A 15,681-nucleotide genomic window follows, 5' to 3' on the forward strand; every position below is an offset into this window, starting at 1 on the left:
CTGCCACTCACTGGCTATGTGACTCAACCTCTGAGCCTGTCTCCTCCCTGGTGAAATGGGCTCATCCTGGCACCTGCTTCCTGTGGTGCACCATGAGAATAAACAAAGATGACCTCCATCTTGCACTTAGCACAGCTGAGCATAGTTCTAAGAGCTCCATAATTATGAACTGACTTATTCTCCCCTCTAGACAAGGGACCAACCCACAGCAACATGGACCCATTTTAAAGAATGGATCTGCTAAAAGGCAATGCCCCTTCCTGCCTCCCTCCAGTTAACTTTCTCTTTGAGAGGTAGAGCTACAAACCCAGAAATGGGGGAGAGAAGGCACATGGATGTGTCTCCCCACATGCCAACGGGGCTGGACCAGAGCATCTGACAGCACCTCCCCACCAGCCCTGTGGAGCCATAAAGGGGTCTGCAATTTCCTGGACCCTTCCATCATCTGGTCTGTGCAGAACACTCCCCAGGTGCCTGAGAGCAGAGCCCTGTCATGGAGAGGGGATGTCAGCCCTGTCATCTCTAGCTGGCAATCTAAGCCACACAGGCGGGGGCAGGCAGAGCAGAAGCAGCTCTCACTAGCTGGCTCTACTTCCTGGTCTCCAGGACTCACCTGGCAGGTTTGAGTCAAAGGCCTGGGGAGGAAGGGTTTCCACCCAAAAGAAAAGAAACCCAAGAATCCACCTGTCCCTAGTAGTGTCCAAAGTAAGGGATTCTAAAGAACAACGGCAACACTGAGGTCAGTGACAATGAAGAGCTGGAATCCACTGAGGGCTAGTCCACGCCCAAGAGCTGTCTAAGCATTTCAATGCAGATCAATTCATTTAATCATCACAATACTTTAATGCCTTAGATACCATTATTATCCCCATTTAGAGGTGAGGAGGTTGAGCCTCAGTGACACTAGGTGTCCAAGCTCAACCAGCTGGAAAGTGGCTGAGCCAGCCTCTGGGTCCAGTCTGTCTGGCTCCAGAGCTCCTGCTCACCACACCCAGGGTTCTGAGGCCTCCCGGATGTAGGACAGATAAGATTCTTATTATCCTCCAGTGAGGATAATAAGAACCCTACTGCCCAAACACCCACACCCAAACTCTGTCTCAAAATGACCTTCACATGAGTTGGAGGTACCCAACAGGGAAGAGCTGGGGTGGAGCTCAACCAGGTGTCAGAAGAACAACCTCGGGATGGTGGGAGGGAGGGAGAACCCTGCATTTTTCACTCCTAGCACTGCTGGTTGGAGGGTCCTGGGAACACTTGGTTGGGAAGCAGACCAGTGCTTGCCCGATTCCTCCAGAAAGCAAGGTTTCATTGGCATCAAGAATGGCCCTCCTAAAGAGTGGCTGAGGCTGAGACTCTGCTAGGAAAGCCTCCAGTTCCCAGCCCAGTTGCTGGGAGTCAGGCACCGTGAACAACCAGGGCACACACAGGTGTCTGGCTAGTCTATGTGTACCCTCCTGTCCCATGGCAGGCAGTACAAAACTGCTGGGTCCAAATATGAGGCTGTCCCTGCCAGCGGAAGACGTGCTCCTCCTGCTCCCTGGTGAACACTGAGCCCCCCAAGCTCTGCTGGGCCAAGTGCCACGCAGGCTCCCAGCCCACTCAGGTAAACAAAGCTGCTCCAGCCCAACCCCGGGACGCACAGCTCCTAGCACAGGGCATTCCTGGAGAAGGGGGCTTGGAGAGGAGGCAGCTACACCCCCACTGTGGGAAAAATAAACACAAAGACGCTTCAGACGCGGGCTGCCTGAAGATGGCTACATATAAGGGACAGCCATCAGGTTGCCTCAGACCTAGAGAACATCTGACTGACTCTGGTCACCACCTGTCACTGTTCCATGCCACACTGGACCAAGCCACCAGCAGTGCTTGCCAGGGCCACTGCACAGAGGCCTGGGCAGTTTCCACAGTGATCTCACCAGCCTCCTCATGCCACCCCACTGTGGCCTCTGCTCCACCAGCATCTGCTCTCAGTTTCTCAGAAGGGCTGCGCTCCACACCAAAGATCTGTGCACTGTGCTGTGGGAGTATTATACCTCATTACAACTACAAAACCTATTGGGCAAGACTCTGGTTAGCAAAATTTGGCAGAGCACAAAAATTATTATCTGCTCAATTATTAACACTTTAAAGCAATCTACAATAAAAATCTTTGTTATGGCACAAATGAGGAACACAAACTGTAATACAAATTTCAGAGCACAACTGAGGACAAATGAATTTCATCCTTAAAAAGTTCCCTTGATCTCCTTGTGCCTGCTCCATGCCACACAACACTGACTCTAGCTCTGTCTCCAGTCTTTGTGTCTTAATTTATGCACTGCTTCCTCACAGGACAGCAGGCCGAGCAACTGAGCTTCAGTACCCTCTCTCCTCCCCGTCAGCTCATGCTCTTCACACCAACATGCCAGCAGAATTATGCCCCTGTGGACAGTAGTTAGCTGAAACAGTCAGTCCACGCACCTTTCATGTGTATGACACATTGTCTACACGTCTCATCTTTTAAACATTTTTTGGTTTTATTTTTTAGTTGTTGATAGACCTTTGTTTTATTTATATGTGGTGCTGAGAATCGAATCCAGTGCCTCACACATGCCAGGCAAGTGCCTTACCACTGAGCCACAGCCCCAGCACCTACACATCTCATTTTAAATTGAGAAAGCCCACACATTTCCTGGCTAATCCTTCTGGGGTAGGGTGAGGGTCTTTTCTCTAAATGTAGGCTGGCTGACTAGAGTCCTTGTGGTATCTATTTTGTAGTTTTGATTTAATTACAGCAGGCCAAGATGGGCTGGGGATGCAACTCAGTGGTAAAGCACTTGCTCAGTATGCACAAGGCCCTGGGTTCCAGCCCTAGCAACACCCCCCCCACACACACACACAAACACACACACACACACACAGTTTGGAGTAGAACAAGAACTTAGGCTTTGCAAAGGAATCTGAGTGTGAAAGTCCACCGAATTTTTATAATGTTCCTATTTAGTTATCATGTCTGCATCTTTTTTGACAGGAATATAATCCCAGTGATTCCAAGGGGTCACGCAGGCACCTGTAGAAACAACTTCTTTCTCTACTTACTCTGAGGCACAATGTAGTATCTCAGAGCTCAGATTCTGTACAGCTAGTTCTCAACTATAACTAGCTGGCAGTCCCAGCCCCAGGGCTCCCAGCTCTGGGCAGGTTCTCTCTGTGGACAGGTCATCTAAACCATACTTACTAGCTGTATGACCTTGAGTAAGTTACTGAACTTCTCTGTGCCTGTGTCCTATCTACAAAACTGGACTTTTAGACGGGTGTGAAATCCCAGTTATTAAGGAGGTTGATGGGCTGGGTTGTGGCTCAGTGGCAGAGCACTTGCCTTGCATGTGTGAGGCCTTGGGTTCAATCCTCAGCACCACATAAAATACAAAATAATAAGTAAATACAAAATAAAGGTATTGTGTCCATCTACAACTAAAAAAATACTAAAAAAAAAAAAAAGGAGGTTGAGGCAGGAGAATGGCAAGTTTGATGCCATCCTGGGCAACTTAGCAAGACCCTGTCTCAAAATAAAAATATAAACGGGCTGGGGAAGCTCAAAGGTAAAATGCCCCTGAGTTCACTCCCCAGTACCCCCCCACAATAATGAATAAAATTTTTAAAAATTGGTATATTAGTTATCATTGTTGCTTCATTTGCTTATGTTACATTCGATTATGTAACTATAACAACAAGTTCAACTGCCACAAACCAGTCTGGGGACAAACAACTGACTCTTGATAAGACCCTGGCTTGACTGGTGGAGCTGAAGTACCAGGGTGTGCCAGAGACCAGCGTGCTCCACATGCCAGGGACATGAGTCAGCAAGTTCTCCACAAGGAAGTGGAAAGCTCAGGCAGGCCAGGTCCACGCAGCTCTCCAGTTAAGAAGGCCTTGTTGCACTTGCTCATCTGTCAGCCACCCGGCTACACCTGGGAGAGTCCCCTAGGAAGGTTTAAAACAACACAGCACCCTGGCATCCCAAAGACTGATGTGCGGGGCCTGGGCGTTTCTAGAGATTCTAGTGACTGTCACAAGCAGGGTTGAGGACCTATGGGCTGGAAGATAAGCTCTCAAAGGGCCAGCCCCACTCTTCTTGTTTCAGTGGCTGGCACAGTTCCTGGTCACAATAGGCCCACCCATCCTAGCTTTTATTTATTTATTTATTTTAAAGAGGAAGTGGCTCTGATCAGGACTTTCTAAGGGTATCCATTTTTTTTTTTAAGAGAGAGAGAGAATTTTTTAATATTTATTTTTTAGTTTTCGGCGGACACAACATCTTTCTTTGTATGTGGTGCTGAGGATCAAACCCAGGCCGCACGCATGCCAGGCGAGCGCGCTACTGCTTGAGCCACATCCCCAGCCCCCATCCTAGCTTTTAAAGCAGTTAAGGGTGGCCATGAGGTTTTGGGCTTTGTTCCCTTTTCCTAGCTTCCCAATCACACCAATGGGTAGCAACCAGCCACTCAGCAGCCAAGGCCTGGCCTGAGAGGCAACAGGCACCATCAAGAAGTGAGGCCTCCACAGTGCTCCCCGCCCCAGACTCCCTTCAGAAGCTGCAGTTAATCATTCACCACATTCCTGGAAATAAGGCCTGGGTGGCAGTCCCAGCCCCAGGGCTCCCAGCTCTGGGCAGGTTCTCTCTGTGGACAGGTCATCTAAACCAAGCCAAGACCCTGCTCTATACAGGTAAGATGGGTGGGTGGCCTGGGGTACAGGCCCCGGGTTCAGTCTCCTCCCCCACCCCACTCCAAGTCTGACTGCTTTCTGGGAGCACTTCTGAACAGGTGCCCACAGTACCCCAACAGTGACATCACAAAAGGCAGGATGCAGCTGAGAGGAGTGTGAAAGGCAGAAAGGGAGTGGTCATTGCCAGGCAACCAGCCCCAGCCCACCGCTGTTTGTTCTGGTGGCAGCAATGCAGGTCTGGTCAGGGCTGCTAGTCAAAACTAACGCCTTCCCCCCAAAAAAGTTGCTTCCTTGAATCAGGGTGAAGCTCTGGTCACCTGGCAGTCTCTTCAGTCAGGGCCCCCCAAAGCGTGGAGCTTGTAGGACAACCTTGATTTGCCCTTGTAGGTCACAACACAGTAACAACAGCAGGTAATGACTCTTTCCTTTCTCCTCTCTACTCCCTTCAGCTAAGGGCTCACAGCTCTCCAAACACTGGTTCCATTTCGAAAAGATATTTAGATTTCCTATTTTCAGGGGCCCCCAGGGACTTTACTGAAGCCTGAGCCACTTCTTGGCTCTTGTCCTTTTTTTTTTTGAGACAGGGTTTTACTCTGTTGGCTAGGCTGGCCTCCAACTCATAGGCTCAAGTGATCCTCCTGCCTCAGCCTCCTGAGAACTGGGACTATAGGAGCACACCACAGCACATGGGTGGGCTCCTATGCGGTTGTTCTCAAAATGCCTCCCAAATGTTTAGCAATTGGGGCAGGAAAAGTTAGGGAGGACGCATAGCAGTGCTTTTTAGCTTTGAGTTGAGTAGGCCTCGGATAGAACGAATGTCCTGGCTCATACCAGAGCTATTCAGGAGAGAAAGGGAGGCTCCGGGGCAGCCTCTGGGAAGAATGCAGGGCCCTCTCTACAAAGGGGGAAACTCCATTTGTTGCTTGCGGGAGACCTGGAGCTCAGAGACTCACCATTTCTTCAGTGACCACACATGGCCAGCTATTCCCTGCAGCTGCTACTTAGTGTGAAGGTTGGGAGTGGAGAGTAGCACCTGAGACAGGACCTTGAGGGTCCAAACTCACAGCCTCCGTCTTTTCTTTTCCAGGTTTATATGGACCAAGCGGCAATCCAGAAGACCGCCTGGCATGATGAGTTTTGGGAGAACCCCTGGGAGCTGGGGGGCCTGATAGTGATTGGCTTATTTATCTCCACAGTCCTGTTTCTCTTCATGTTTGCTGTTGTGTTTGGTTTAATCCCTCCACTGGAGAAGACAGAATATGAAGAGGATTGATGTGACTTCCTGGGGGCCAAGAAGACGAGAGGTGGGCTCCTCTGCTTCTCCCATACCCCTCTGTGGTCCCCTCAGACTCAGGGTCCAGTCGTCTTTTCTCACCAGGAAAAAAAAATCTAGTCAAACACTGGGTCTGCCTTAGGGTTGGTCAGCTAGCAAGATTGGGAGGTTGGTCTGATACTGGTCATGCAGAGGTCTTCTCCTCTGTTCTCAGGTGAGAGAAGCAACGGATAAGAAGGTCCCCAATAGATTCCCAGCCCAGCCAGCAACATGAAGAGGACACACATACACACACACACACACACACACACACACCAAAAACAACCAAACCAAATGAAGTAAAAAATTCCTTTTCAAATCTGTTAACTTGTAAGAGTTCATTTTCTATCTAGATGTGGTCACCAGAAGAAGCCAGCAAAGCCTTACTGGGACCTGCAACTCTCCCTGTGTGCTGGCCCTGCCTGTCCGACCAGCCATCTGGCACGTGCCCCTAGGTTCTTGGAGCAAGTTTCAGTTCCTGAAAAAGCCCTGCTCTGTCCTGCCACAGACTTGGTGTGCACCACCAACACTACACTTGCTCAGCTAGTGCTTCCTCACCCTTTAGATCTCAGTCTAAACCTGACTCCTCAGGTAAATTTCTCCTGACTCTCTGGACTAGGGTAGGACACCTGCTATATACTATCAAAACACCATTTATCTTTTTTTTTCAGAGCCCTTTTAACAGAAATTGTACATTTTTATTGTTTTGTTCTGTTCTGTGGTACTGGATACTAGATCCAGGACCTTGGACATACTAGGCAAGTCCTCTATCACTGAGCAACCTAAGCCTTTTCTATTTTATTTTGAGACAGGATCTTAGTAAGTTTCCCAGGCTGGCTTCAAACTTGTGATTCTCCTGCCTTAGCCACCCAAGTAGTTGGGATTGCAGGTGTACACTATCATTATCTGGCAAGAATCATCAGTTACCTGACAAATGCCTGTCTTTCCCATGGAAACTGAGCACCACAGAAGCAGGAGATGGGTCTCTTTCTGTCACCATTTTATTCCCATGGCCAGTGTGCCTGGCAAAGCTGATATCAATCAATATTGGTTGAACACATGAGTGAATGAGCATATGAGTGGATAAACAGGAAGATACTGGGCTTCTGTGCTCCCCAGCTCGGAGACCACAAGAGACAGTTCAGCTCAGGCCTAAACACAGAGCTGTTCTTCTATCTCAAGGTACTGAGGCCGCGAGGCCAGAGGTTGCTTCATGCCTTATAACTGTTCCCAGATCACTAAAACACAAAAAACCCTGTCATGAATAATGCTTTTCCATGGCTACAGCCCAGAGAAAACAGCTACATGCAGAGATGAGAGGCACACTGCTGGGTGCCACAACCTGGCCTCAATCCCAACTGACCCGAGTCCCTTTTCTGTTGGTCCCAGACCCTCCCACCCAGTGCTACTCACAGGGTGCCACCTCGACATGCCCAAACATCTACAACAGCTTTCTTTTAGAAATGTTCTGACCTTAGCAAACCCACTGCACTGGTCTATCCTCTCACTGCCAGGTGCCCGCCCTGAGGGAGTGCTGGCAGGAAAAGCTGCCTCACCTCGACCTCAAACCAGAACTATTCTTAGAAAAGGAGCAAATATAGGGTGGAAAGGAGCTTTTTCTTCATGTTCTGCCCCATTTTATAATAAACATTCCCTTTTATTCAAAGAGCAGTGGTCCTACAGACGTACCAGGGGTTTTATTCCAGCCTGAAAGCCCTGGGATCCAGAACCCTCACACACAGAAAACAAGACACAAGTACAAGGCTGTGCACAAAGCCCAGGAGGCCTTCAGCTGGACTCCCTGGGCCCATGGATGCCTCGGCCCCTACCCCCAGCTGGCCCACTGACACACTCAGAAACCCCAGCTCCTTGAAATGAGATGAAATAGAAGTAGAGGCCTCAAAGAGGATCGTCTCCCTGCCTGGCAGGTTCTAACCCCCAGAGCCTCAAACAAGAACCAGCCAGGGTGCTTCCAGCAGAGGGGGCTCTGACAATTAGCAAGAACACTCGGTGGTCCTTTTATTCCTCACCAGAAATGAGATGTCCGCTCAAGGAGCCCAAGAAGGCTGAATTTAGCAATCCCTAAACCAGTGCCTGAAAAGGGTTCTGGTGGCGAGGGCCATAGGCAAGGGTGGGCCTGGCATTGCAGTCTACCACTTTTGCTGGGTGTGGTCCTACCACAGAGACCAAATGAGAGATGGTCATTTCCAGAAGGAGCCACCAACTCATGTGAGAAGGACAGAGATGGGAATGCAAAGACAGTGCCTAAGGAAGTGTCTCCCTGGTTTCCAGAAGACAGCCCAAAACATCTGTTTCACGCTGGTACTATGTACCTCTACACAGAACCTTGTCTCAAGATTCTAGTCTTGAGTAGTACAGCACTCGCTTAGCATGCACAAGGCCCTGGATTTCATCTCCAGCACTATAAAAACAAGCAAGCAAGCTAACAAAAAGAAGACACTATGCTTACAAAAACCAAGATGGCATAGGTATATGAAATGAGCACTCCATTGACAATTAGGAGGCACAAATTTAGTGGCTTCTGTCTACCTTGAGCTTTATGATTGTGACCTCTCCAGAGCTTGGTTTATTCATCTGTTTTTGAGGCAATCATATCTGCTGTCCTCCCAGGACTGTTCCATGAGATCAGACGAATCTGAGAGCTTTTTAGACCAAGTATAACAGAGTCCTTTGGGGTGTCCCTCACAGGGGGCACTAACAACTGCATGTGTCCAGCCACAATCATGACACCCTGCCCAATCCCCACAGATGAAGACAAAGGAGACAAGTGGGTTCCATGTGGGCTGGCTGGCTATTAGAAAGGGTGATTTCTCTAAAGCACGTGATGCCTCCTGGCCCAAAAGATAAGAGGGTCACATGCTTCTGTTTGGGACATAGGTAAGAGTGGATACTTGGAGTAAAGCAAAAGACCCAGCTCAGTGGCATGTGATGACCATAATGCCAATGGCTTGGGGCTGGCCACATAATGTCAGTCATCCTAGAAGGGAGTAGAATGGAAAGGTGGATGAACACCTAAAATGCTAAACAAATCCTCAAACTGCCAGAGTGGCTGGGGTCTCCAGAAGAGAAGAGGAAGGGTCCTGAAGAAGGGTCCTCAATACAAAACCCAATGATCTTTGTCCCTTGGTGGACAAAAGCTGTTTTATGTTAGCTGGTCAGATAATGGCTGCTGGGGGAGGAAATGATCTGACATTTTGCTCCATAACTAAAATAAGTCACTTACCCCAATTCTTCACAGAAGGTCACCAGGGCCTCAAAAGCCAAAAGGGTGGCTTTGTCAGAGGCTTTGTTCCCTCTCTTTTCCTGGAGACAGAAAATGACCACTAAAAGTCACAGAGTTAGACTACATTGTCACTACAAAAATTAATGAGGGAGAAAACTATTACAGGACAATAATAAAGCCATTTACTAAATGGTATCCCCAAACCTGTGTGTACATCAAAATCCCTAGGCTAATGAATCTAACTCTCTGGGACAGAAGCCTTAATATTTGGAAATATTTTATACTTCCAAAAAGCTCCCCACGTGATTCTCATGCAAAGGGCCCTGGACTGCCATGTGGGAAGCATGATATGATCTGACTTCATATAAGTCCTTATATGGTGTGACCCTACCTGCTAATGTATATACAGAGGCTTAACACACACAAGGTTAATGGGGGCTGGGGGGCTGGGGTTGTGGCTCAGTGGCAGAGTGCTTGCTTAGCATGTGCGAGGCACTGGGTTCAATTCTCAGCACCACATAAAAAAATAAATAAAATATTGTGTCCAACTACAACTAAAAAAACAAAACTAAAAAAAAAAGGTTAACAGTTGTTATTTTTGAGTGATGGGTATGCACCACTGGCCTTTTTAATACACAGCTATTCATTAAAAATTTCCTTTTAGAAAATTGTCAACTTGGGGCTGGAACTGTGGATCAGCGGTAGAGCGCTCGCCTAGTGCGGGCAGGACCCGGGTTCGATCCTTAGCACCACATAAAAATAAAGGCATTATGTAGAGTCCATCTACACCAAAAAAAAAAAAAAGAAAGAAAGAAAATTGTCAACTTAAAAGAAATACAGAAAAGTGAAGAAAATATGACATGATACCTGAGACATTACCTACTTACTGACTTACTGCATTTAGGTGGCCCCTCCCCCTGATATAGATGAATGCACATACTTCCTTCACCTGCAATCTCTCAATGTGTTTCAACTGCAATTTCTTATCACATTGATATTTTCCTCATTATAACCCTGTCAACACTACTTCAAGCTAAACCATGGAATTGCATTTCCCATGGTCAGGTTTTCTTTTTTATAACTCTGTTTTCCCTGAAATAGTTGCTTTGTTTGTTCCATTTGCCTAGATTTCAGGATGTCACTAATTCACCCTCAAATGTTTTGACATAATAAGGAATTCATCTGAATTGGAGCTGGACATGCAGGTTCCACTTTAATTTTTGGAAACTTCCTTCCTAGAACCTTCCATCCCCCAGTTTCATCTGCATGATTTTTTGTAGGCCTGTGCCCAGCTGTCTTTCTGACTCCCACTGAACATTGTCCCTTTGTCTTGCTCCTCAGTCACATCTCCATTTTCCTCTCCAAGTTAACTACCTCTTTATGATGGAGAGCATCCCTTACTAGCCAGACATGACACAGAGGAAATTTTTTGAAACCCTGCATCTGAAAATGTCTTTATCTTCATGCTTAACTGATAGACTGGGTAGAAAATTCTAGGTTGGAAATTGTTTAGAATTTTGTAGGGGAGGAGGACAGGTACTGGGGATTAAACCCAGAGTGCTTTACCACTAGCTATATTCCTAGACCTTTTTTATATTTTTATTTTGAGACAGAACCTCACTAAGTTGATGAGGTGGGGTTTGAACTTGAGATACTCCTGCCTCAGCCTTCCAAGTCCCTGGGATTACAGGAATGTGCCACCACATGGGCCTGGCATTTGTTTGGAATTTGAAGGCTCTACTTCACAGTTATCTTGTTTCTAGTGTTCCAGCTGAGAAACCAGATGCCCTTCTGGTTCTCAGTCCATCATATATTGCCTGTGTTCTCTCTATATAAGTTTTCTAGATCTTCTCTTTCTCTCCAATGATCTTAAATATTTCAAGGAGTCTAGCGTAGGTTCCCAAAATTCACTGTTAGTAAGTTTCAAATAAATACCTTCTACTCAATCATCCTAGCAAAATCTTTACCTTGTCTAATGTGAATTTCAGATCATGGAGATGAGTTAATCATGCTCCCTTAGTTCAGGGCAAACCATCATTCTCTGCCCACAAAAGTCTCCATCCTAATCTTTACTTGCATTCACCTTCTCTCCCCATTCCTTAATTTAGCCATTCATTTACTAAATACTAACTCTGTTCCCACACAGATCTAGGCACTACAGTTACAGAAAGCAAAAGGTCCCACTCTCATGGAGTTTGCATTTCAGAAAAGTAGACAGAGCATAAACAAATGTCTGAGTAGTAATAAATATGAATTTCTAAAAAATAAGATAGGAGCCTTCCTCAGCCTCAGCTGTGCCTTGTATCCCCTCATGGGGAACATGTACCATGATTTCTTTACTCACTGCCCAAGGATCAACATTCATCTTCTTTGTCATTTTCTGTCATCATGAACAATTCTGCCTCACAGGCTCTACACATGAGCTTATGCACTGGCACTTTTATTTCATAGACTCTGATGCCAGAAATAGGATATCTGGGTCAAAGTATACCTGTATTTTAAAGGGTAACAGGGAGCTAGGGGTGCAGATCAGTGACAGAGCACTTGCCTCCCAAGTGCAAGGTCCTAGGCTCTATCTCCAGCATTGCAAAAAAAAAAAAAAGTATGATAGAAGGTGCTAGATTGCTTTCTTCAAAATGACTGTAACTCTTTGCTTGGCAAAGCATGAGTCCTCTTTCCTACACAGCCCCACTAGCAACCAGGGCTAGAGCTTATTCACATGCATGTCAAAACATTTAATTTGCATTTATTTGATTGCTATTAATTTGAGCATCTTTTGAAATGTCATTTGGATGAGTTTTTCTGGGAACATTTTTTTCATATTCTTTGCTTTTCGTGTCCTTTTTCTTATCAATTGGCAAAAGCTCTCTGTTCTCAACCTTAACCTTTTACTTGCTTCTATACTGAAATATTTTCCCAGATCTACTGTTTATCTATTGACTTTGTTTATGGGACTTTTTGCCATATACATTTTTTATAGCTTCAGAGTTGATAGAAATTTAAAACTTTTTAATGTATTCAAATATTTCTTTTTTTAAAAGGATAGCTTTCCAGGCTTGTAATTTCTTTTCTTTTTTTTAATATTTATTTTTTTAGCTTTTAGGTGGACACAATATCTTTTATTTTATTTGTATGTGGTGCTAAGGATCGAACCCAGTGCCTCACGCATGCTAGGCGAGCGCTCTACCACTTGAGCCACATCCCCAGCCCTCCAGGCTTGTAATTTCTACTACAAAAGTATCTCCAGGCTGGATGTGGTGGCACACACCTATAATCCCAGTGACTTGGGAGACTGAGGCAGGAGGAACACAAATTTGAAAGCAGCCTCAGCAATCTGTGATGCTCTCAGCAATTTAGCCAGACTTGTTTCAAAATAAAAATTAAAAAAAGGACTGGGGATATAGCTCAATGGTGGAGCATTCCTGGGTTCAATCCCTAGTACTCCCCCATACATACACATAATAACTCCAGCCCTAGATCATACACCAGGCTAAATTTTCTTGTAATTTTTTTTTTTTTTTTAAGACAGGGTCTCACTCTATTGCCCAGGCTAGCCTCAAACTCCTGGGCTCAAGTGATCCTCCTGTCTCAGCCTCCTGAGTAGCTGGGACCACAGGTTCACATGACCATACGCAGCCTCCACATTCTTAACAACAATTGGTTATAAATGTTTTACATTTCTGCCAACCTAATAGGTATAAAAGGATAGCTTGTTTTCTGATTTGCATGTTTTTGATTCCTAAGTAACATTGAACATCTCTGTACATTTATTAAATATTCTGTTTTCCTCTTCTATGAATTGTCTGTGCTTTGTGCTATGAGGCTGGTACCTTTTCTTATAAGGAGTTCTCTCAACAGCCCACCAATAATATATACTACAAATATCTTCCCCTTTTTTTCCACTTAATTTATGGTGTTGCCCATTATACAGAAAATTTTAGTTGGAATTTCATCAAATACATCACATGCTCCTTTATGGTTTCTATTTCAAAAATCTTGAGTAGGGGCTGGAGTTGTGGCTCAGTGGTAGAGCATATGCCTAATTTTGTATGAGGCACTGGGTTTAATTCTCAGCACCACATATAAATAAGTGAATTAAATAAAGGTTCATCAATATCTAAAAAAAATTTTTTAAACTTATTTAAAAAAAAAAAAACCTTGAGTTGCTCTGCTCTTCCTCAAGAAGATAAAATATTTCGCCTTTTAATTTTATAGCTTTTTGAGGTCTTGAACCCACCTGTAATTCATATGTATGTGCTATCAGGTAGGGACCTAAATTTTTTTTGGTTGGCACTATTCAACAGTTCCCCCTTTTCCAACAATTTCCTGTTGATTTATAATGCTACCTATCACATATCAGGTTCTCTTACATGTTTGGTTCTGTTTTTAGGTTTTCTAAGAAGAATGCCTAACCATTAAAAAATAAAAAATGGCTAAAAGCAAAAGTAAAAGACACATAACAATGGGAAATGCTCATATAACAATGCTCACTAAAACAAGGGCAAGATTGATTTTGACTGTAAAATAGCATAATTTAAATGTTTATAAAGAAAATAAGACCAAACTAGCTTGTTGTCAGCTGCCTGTCCACCCTACACACCACTACTACCCTGCAAAACCCTGGCCAGTAACGCCCTGTCTAGCTTACAGAAGCTCCAGCTGGACTGGGAAATAGACTGTGTAAAACTGGAGAGTGGTGGGTTCAGTTAGAAAAGGCTAATACCACCCATGACTTACCTGGAGTTTCCCAATTTCCTTCCTGATTAGAAAGCTAATTTGGTCCCGATCATTCCTAGAGTAATAGAGACGGCACCAAGAAGGCTTCCCATCCCTGCCAGCCCGGCCAGACTCCTGGTAGAACCCAGCCATTGACTTGGCAATATTCCAGTGGACGACAAACCTGTGGGATTCAAAAGAATGAGTTGCATGAGATATGGAAGAGCTGAGTCCTCATGGAGGGGGGAATCCTGTGCCACTAGAGCAGGGCTCTATCCACTGAGGCCAGGTACAAGGAAGCAGAAAAAAGATCCCAGAGTAAGCTGGCTGAGATGCCTGTAGCACATTAGCAGCTCTCTCTGCCATGGAGCAGCCCAGCTTAGAGGCAGGAGTTAAGGGGGTAATTTCAACAAATATGGGGGATCCAAAAAAGTTCACAGCCAGAGGCCCAGTGGAATAAATACCAGTCTTAGAATAAGATTAGACTCTGACACTTATGAGAGACACAACTATGACTAAGTCTTTTATAACTTCTTTGAAGCACAGAACTAGGCAAACTACCCTGAGCCAGGCTCCAACCAGGAAGGTAAAGCAATAAGCAGAGCTCACCTGACATTGGCTTTGTCCACTCCCATTCCAAAACTGATGGTTGCAACAATTACAGGGACCTTCTCCTCCATCCACTCATTCTGCACCTGTGTTCTATCAGAAGCCTTCAGCCCTGCAAAGGTGGAGAAGGTGGGGAAGGATAACCCACATTTCCCATGGGTTTACCTTGGGTTTTACATTGCTGGGCACTTTATACCCACCCTGAGTCCATCACTCCCAGCTATATGACCTGGGGCTGGGTACTTAATCTCACAGAATCTCAGTTAATAGACATAAAGACCTCAGCCCGTGGGTCAACGTGAATGCACAGAGCATTCAATAAATGTTAGATGAGACTCAAACTGTTGTCCATTGGCCTCCAAAGCCTGTGCTTCTTTGACCTGGTTTTTTATATCTGGACTTATAAAAATGCATCCCCTGCTGCTTGGTGGGCACAGGATAAGAAAAAGAATTCAGGAATTACAACTCTTATTTTAGACCTCATTCACACCTGGACTCCTTTTAGCGGAATCAAGTGAATTTTAGCTCTGCATGGGTCTCTGGAAAAAGATAATGAATCACCTAATTATCCAGAATCCATAGGAACAAAACAGGCCTCCTCAAGTGAAGAGGACCACATAGCCTGGACATCTCTTACCTGCGTGGTAAGCCTTAGCATTCACACCCCTGCTGCTGAGCTCTATGGCCACCTGTTCACAAGCCTCTCTAGTCCTGCAGTAGATAATGCCACAGCCGGACAACAACTGAATGGGGAGACAGGAAGAAAAGAGGTGTGGGAAGAAAACAATCAGCCTGCTAGGTGCAGCCTGCTTCAGAAGAAGCTCTGTGTTTTGTCTTGTCAACTTCAGTCTACTGAGAAGGCAGGACAACCAACAGAGCTCTCCTGCTTCAGAAGAAGCAGAACCAAAGCAGCCTAAAGTCCAGCCTCTATAATTCCTCTGCCTACTCCCCAAAACCCTGTGTAGGTCAGCAAAGGCTTCACACAGAGGGACCATGTGCTTGTTTTCCACAGATGGAGCCAAGACAAGGGAACCCCATTGAGGAGGACAATGCCAGGTAATGAAAGGGATAACTCTTTTTGTGCCCAAGTTTG

The 15,681-nt window shown here is 45.7% G+C and overlaps 2 protein-coding genes across 4 annotated transcripts in view; one reads left to right on the forward strand and one right to left on the reverse strand.

The window, feature by feature from the left end:
- Positions 1-15,681, reverse strand: part of Recql5 (RecQ like helicase 5) — a 33,567-nt gene that overhangs the window by 13,885 nt on the left and 4,001 nt on the right. For both annotated transcript variants that reach the window (XM_046449624.2, XM_046449623.2), the window contains exons 4-7: positions 15,226-15,331; positions 14,589-14,700; positions 14,001-14,163; positions 9,264-9,343 (exon numbers count right to left, since the gene is read on the reverse strand). In XM_046449624.2, coding sequence (XP_046305580.1) covers positions 9,264-9,343; positions 14,001-14,163; positions 14,589-14,700; positions 15,226-15,331 — 461 coding nt within the window. The remainder of the gene's footprint in view (positions 1-9,263; positions 9,344-14,000; positions 14,164-14,588; positions 14,701-15,225; positions 15,332-15,681) is intronic.
- Positions 4,571-6,342, forward strand: Smim6 (small integral membrane protein 6). 2 transcript variants are annotated; one of them, XM_046449628.2, is made up of 3 exons: positions 4,571-4,707; positions 5,795-6,011; positions 6,195-6,342. In XM_046449628.2, exon 2 carries the CDS (start codon positions 5,801-5,803, stop codon positions 5,978-5,980), a length of 180 nt encoding a protein of 59 aa, XP_046305584.1. In that variant the 5' UTR covers positions 4,571-4,707; positions 5,795-5,800; the 3' UTR covers positions 5,981-6,011; positions 6,195-6,342. The 2 variants fall into 2 exon arrangements, with proteins under 2 accessions (XP_046305584.1, XP_046305585.1); XM_046449629.2 differs by lacking the exon at positions 4,571-4,707 and adding an exon at positions 4,924-5,118.

The sequence above is a fragment of the Marmota monax genome, unplaced genomic scaffold (assembly GCF_021218885.2).
Source record: "Marmota monax isolate L192 unplaced genomic scaffold, Marmota_monax_Labrador192_F-V1.1 WCK01_AAM20220418_F8-fsc00292, whole genome shotgun sequence".
In the NCBI taxonomy this organism is placed as follows: Eukaryota; Metazoa; Chordata; class Mammalia; order Rodentia; family Sciuridae; genus Marmota; species Marmota monax.

Excerpts from the sequence above, each read along its gene's own strand:
- Smim6 (XM_046449628.2), top strand. The coding sequence starts at position 5,801 with ATGGACCAAGCGGCAATCCAGAAGACCGCCTGGCATGATGAGTTTTGG.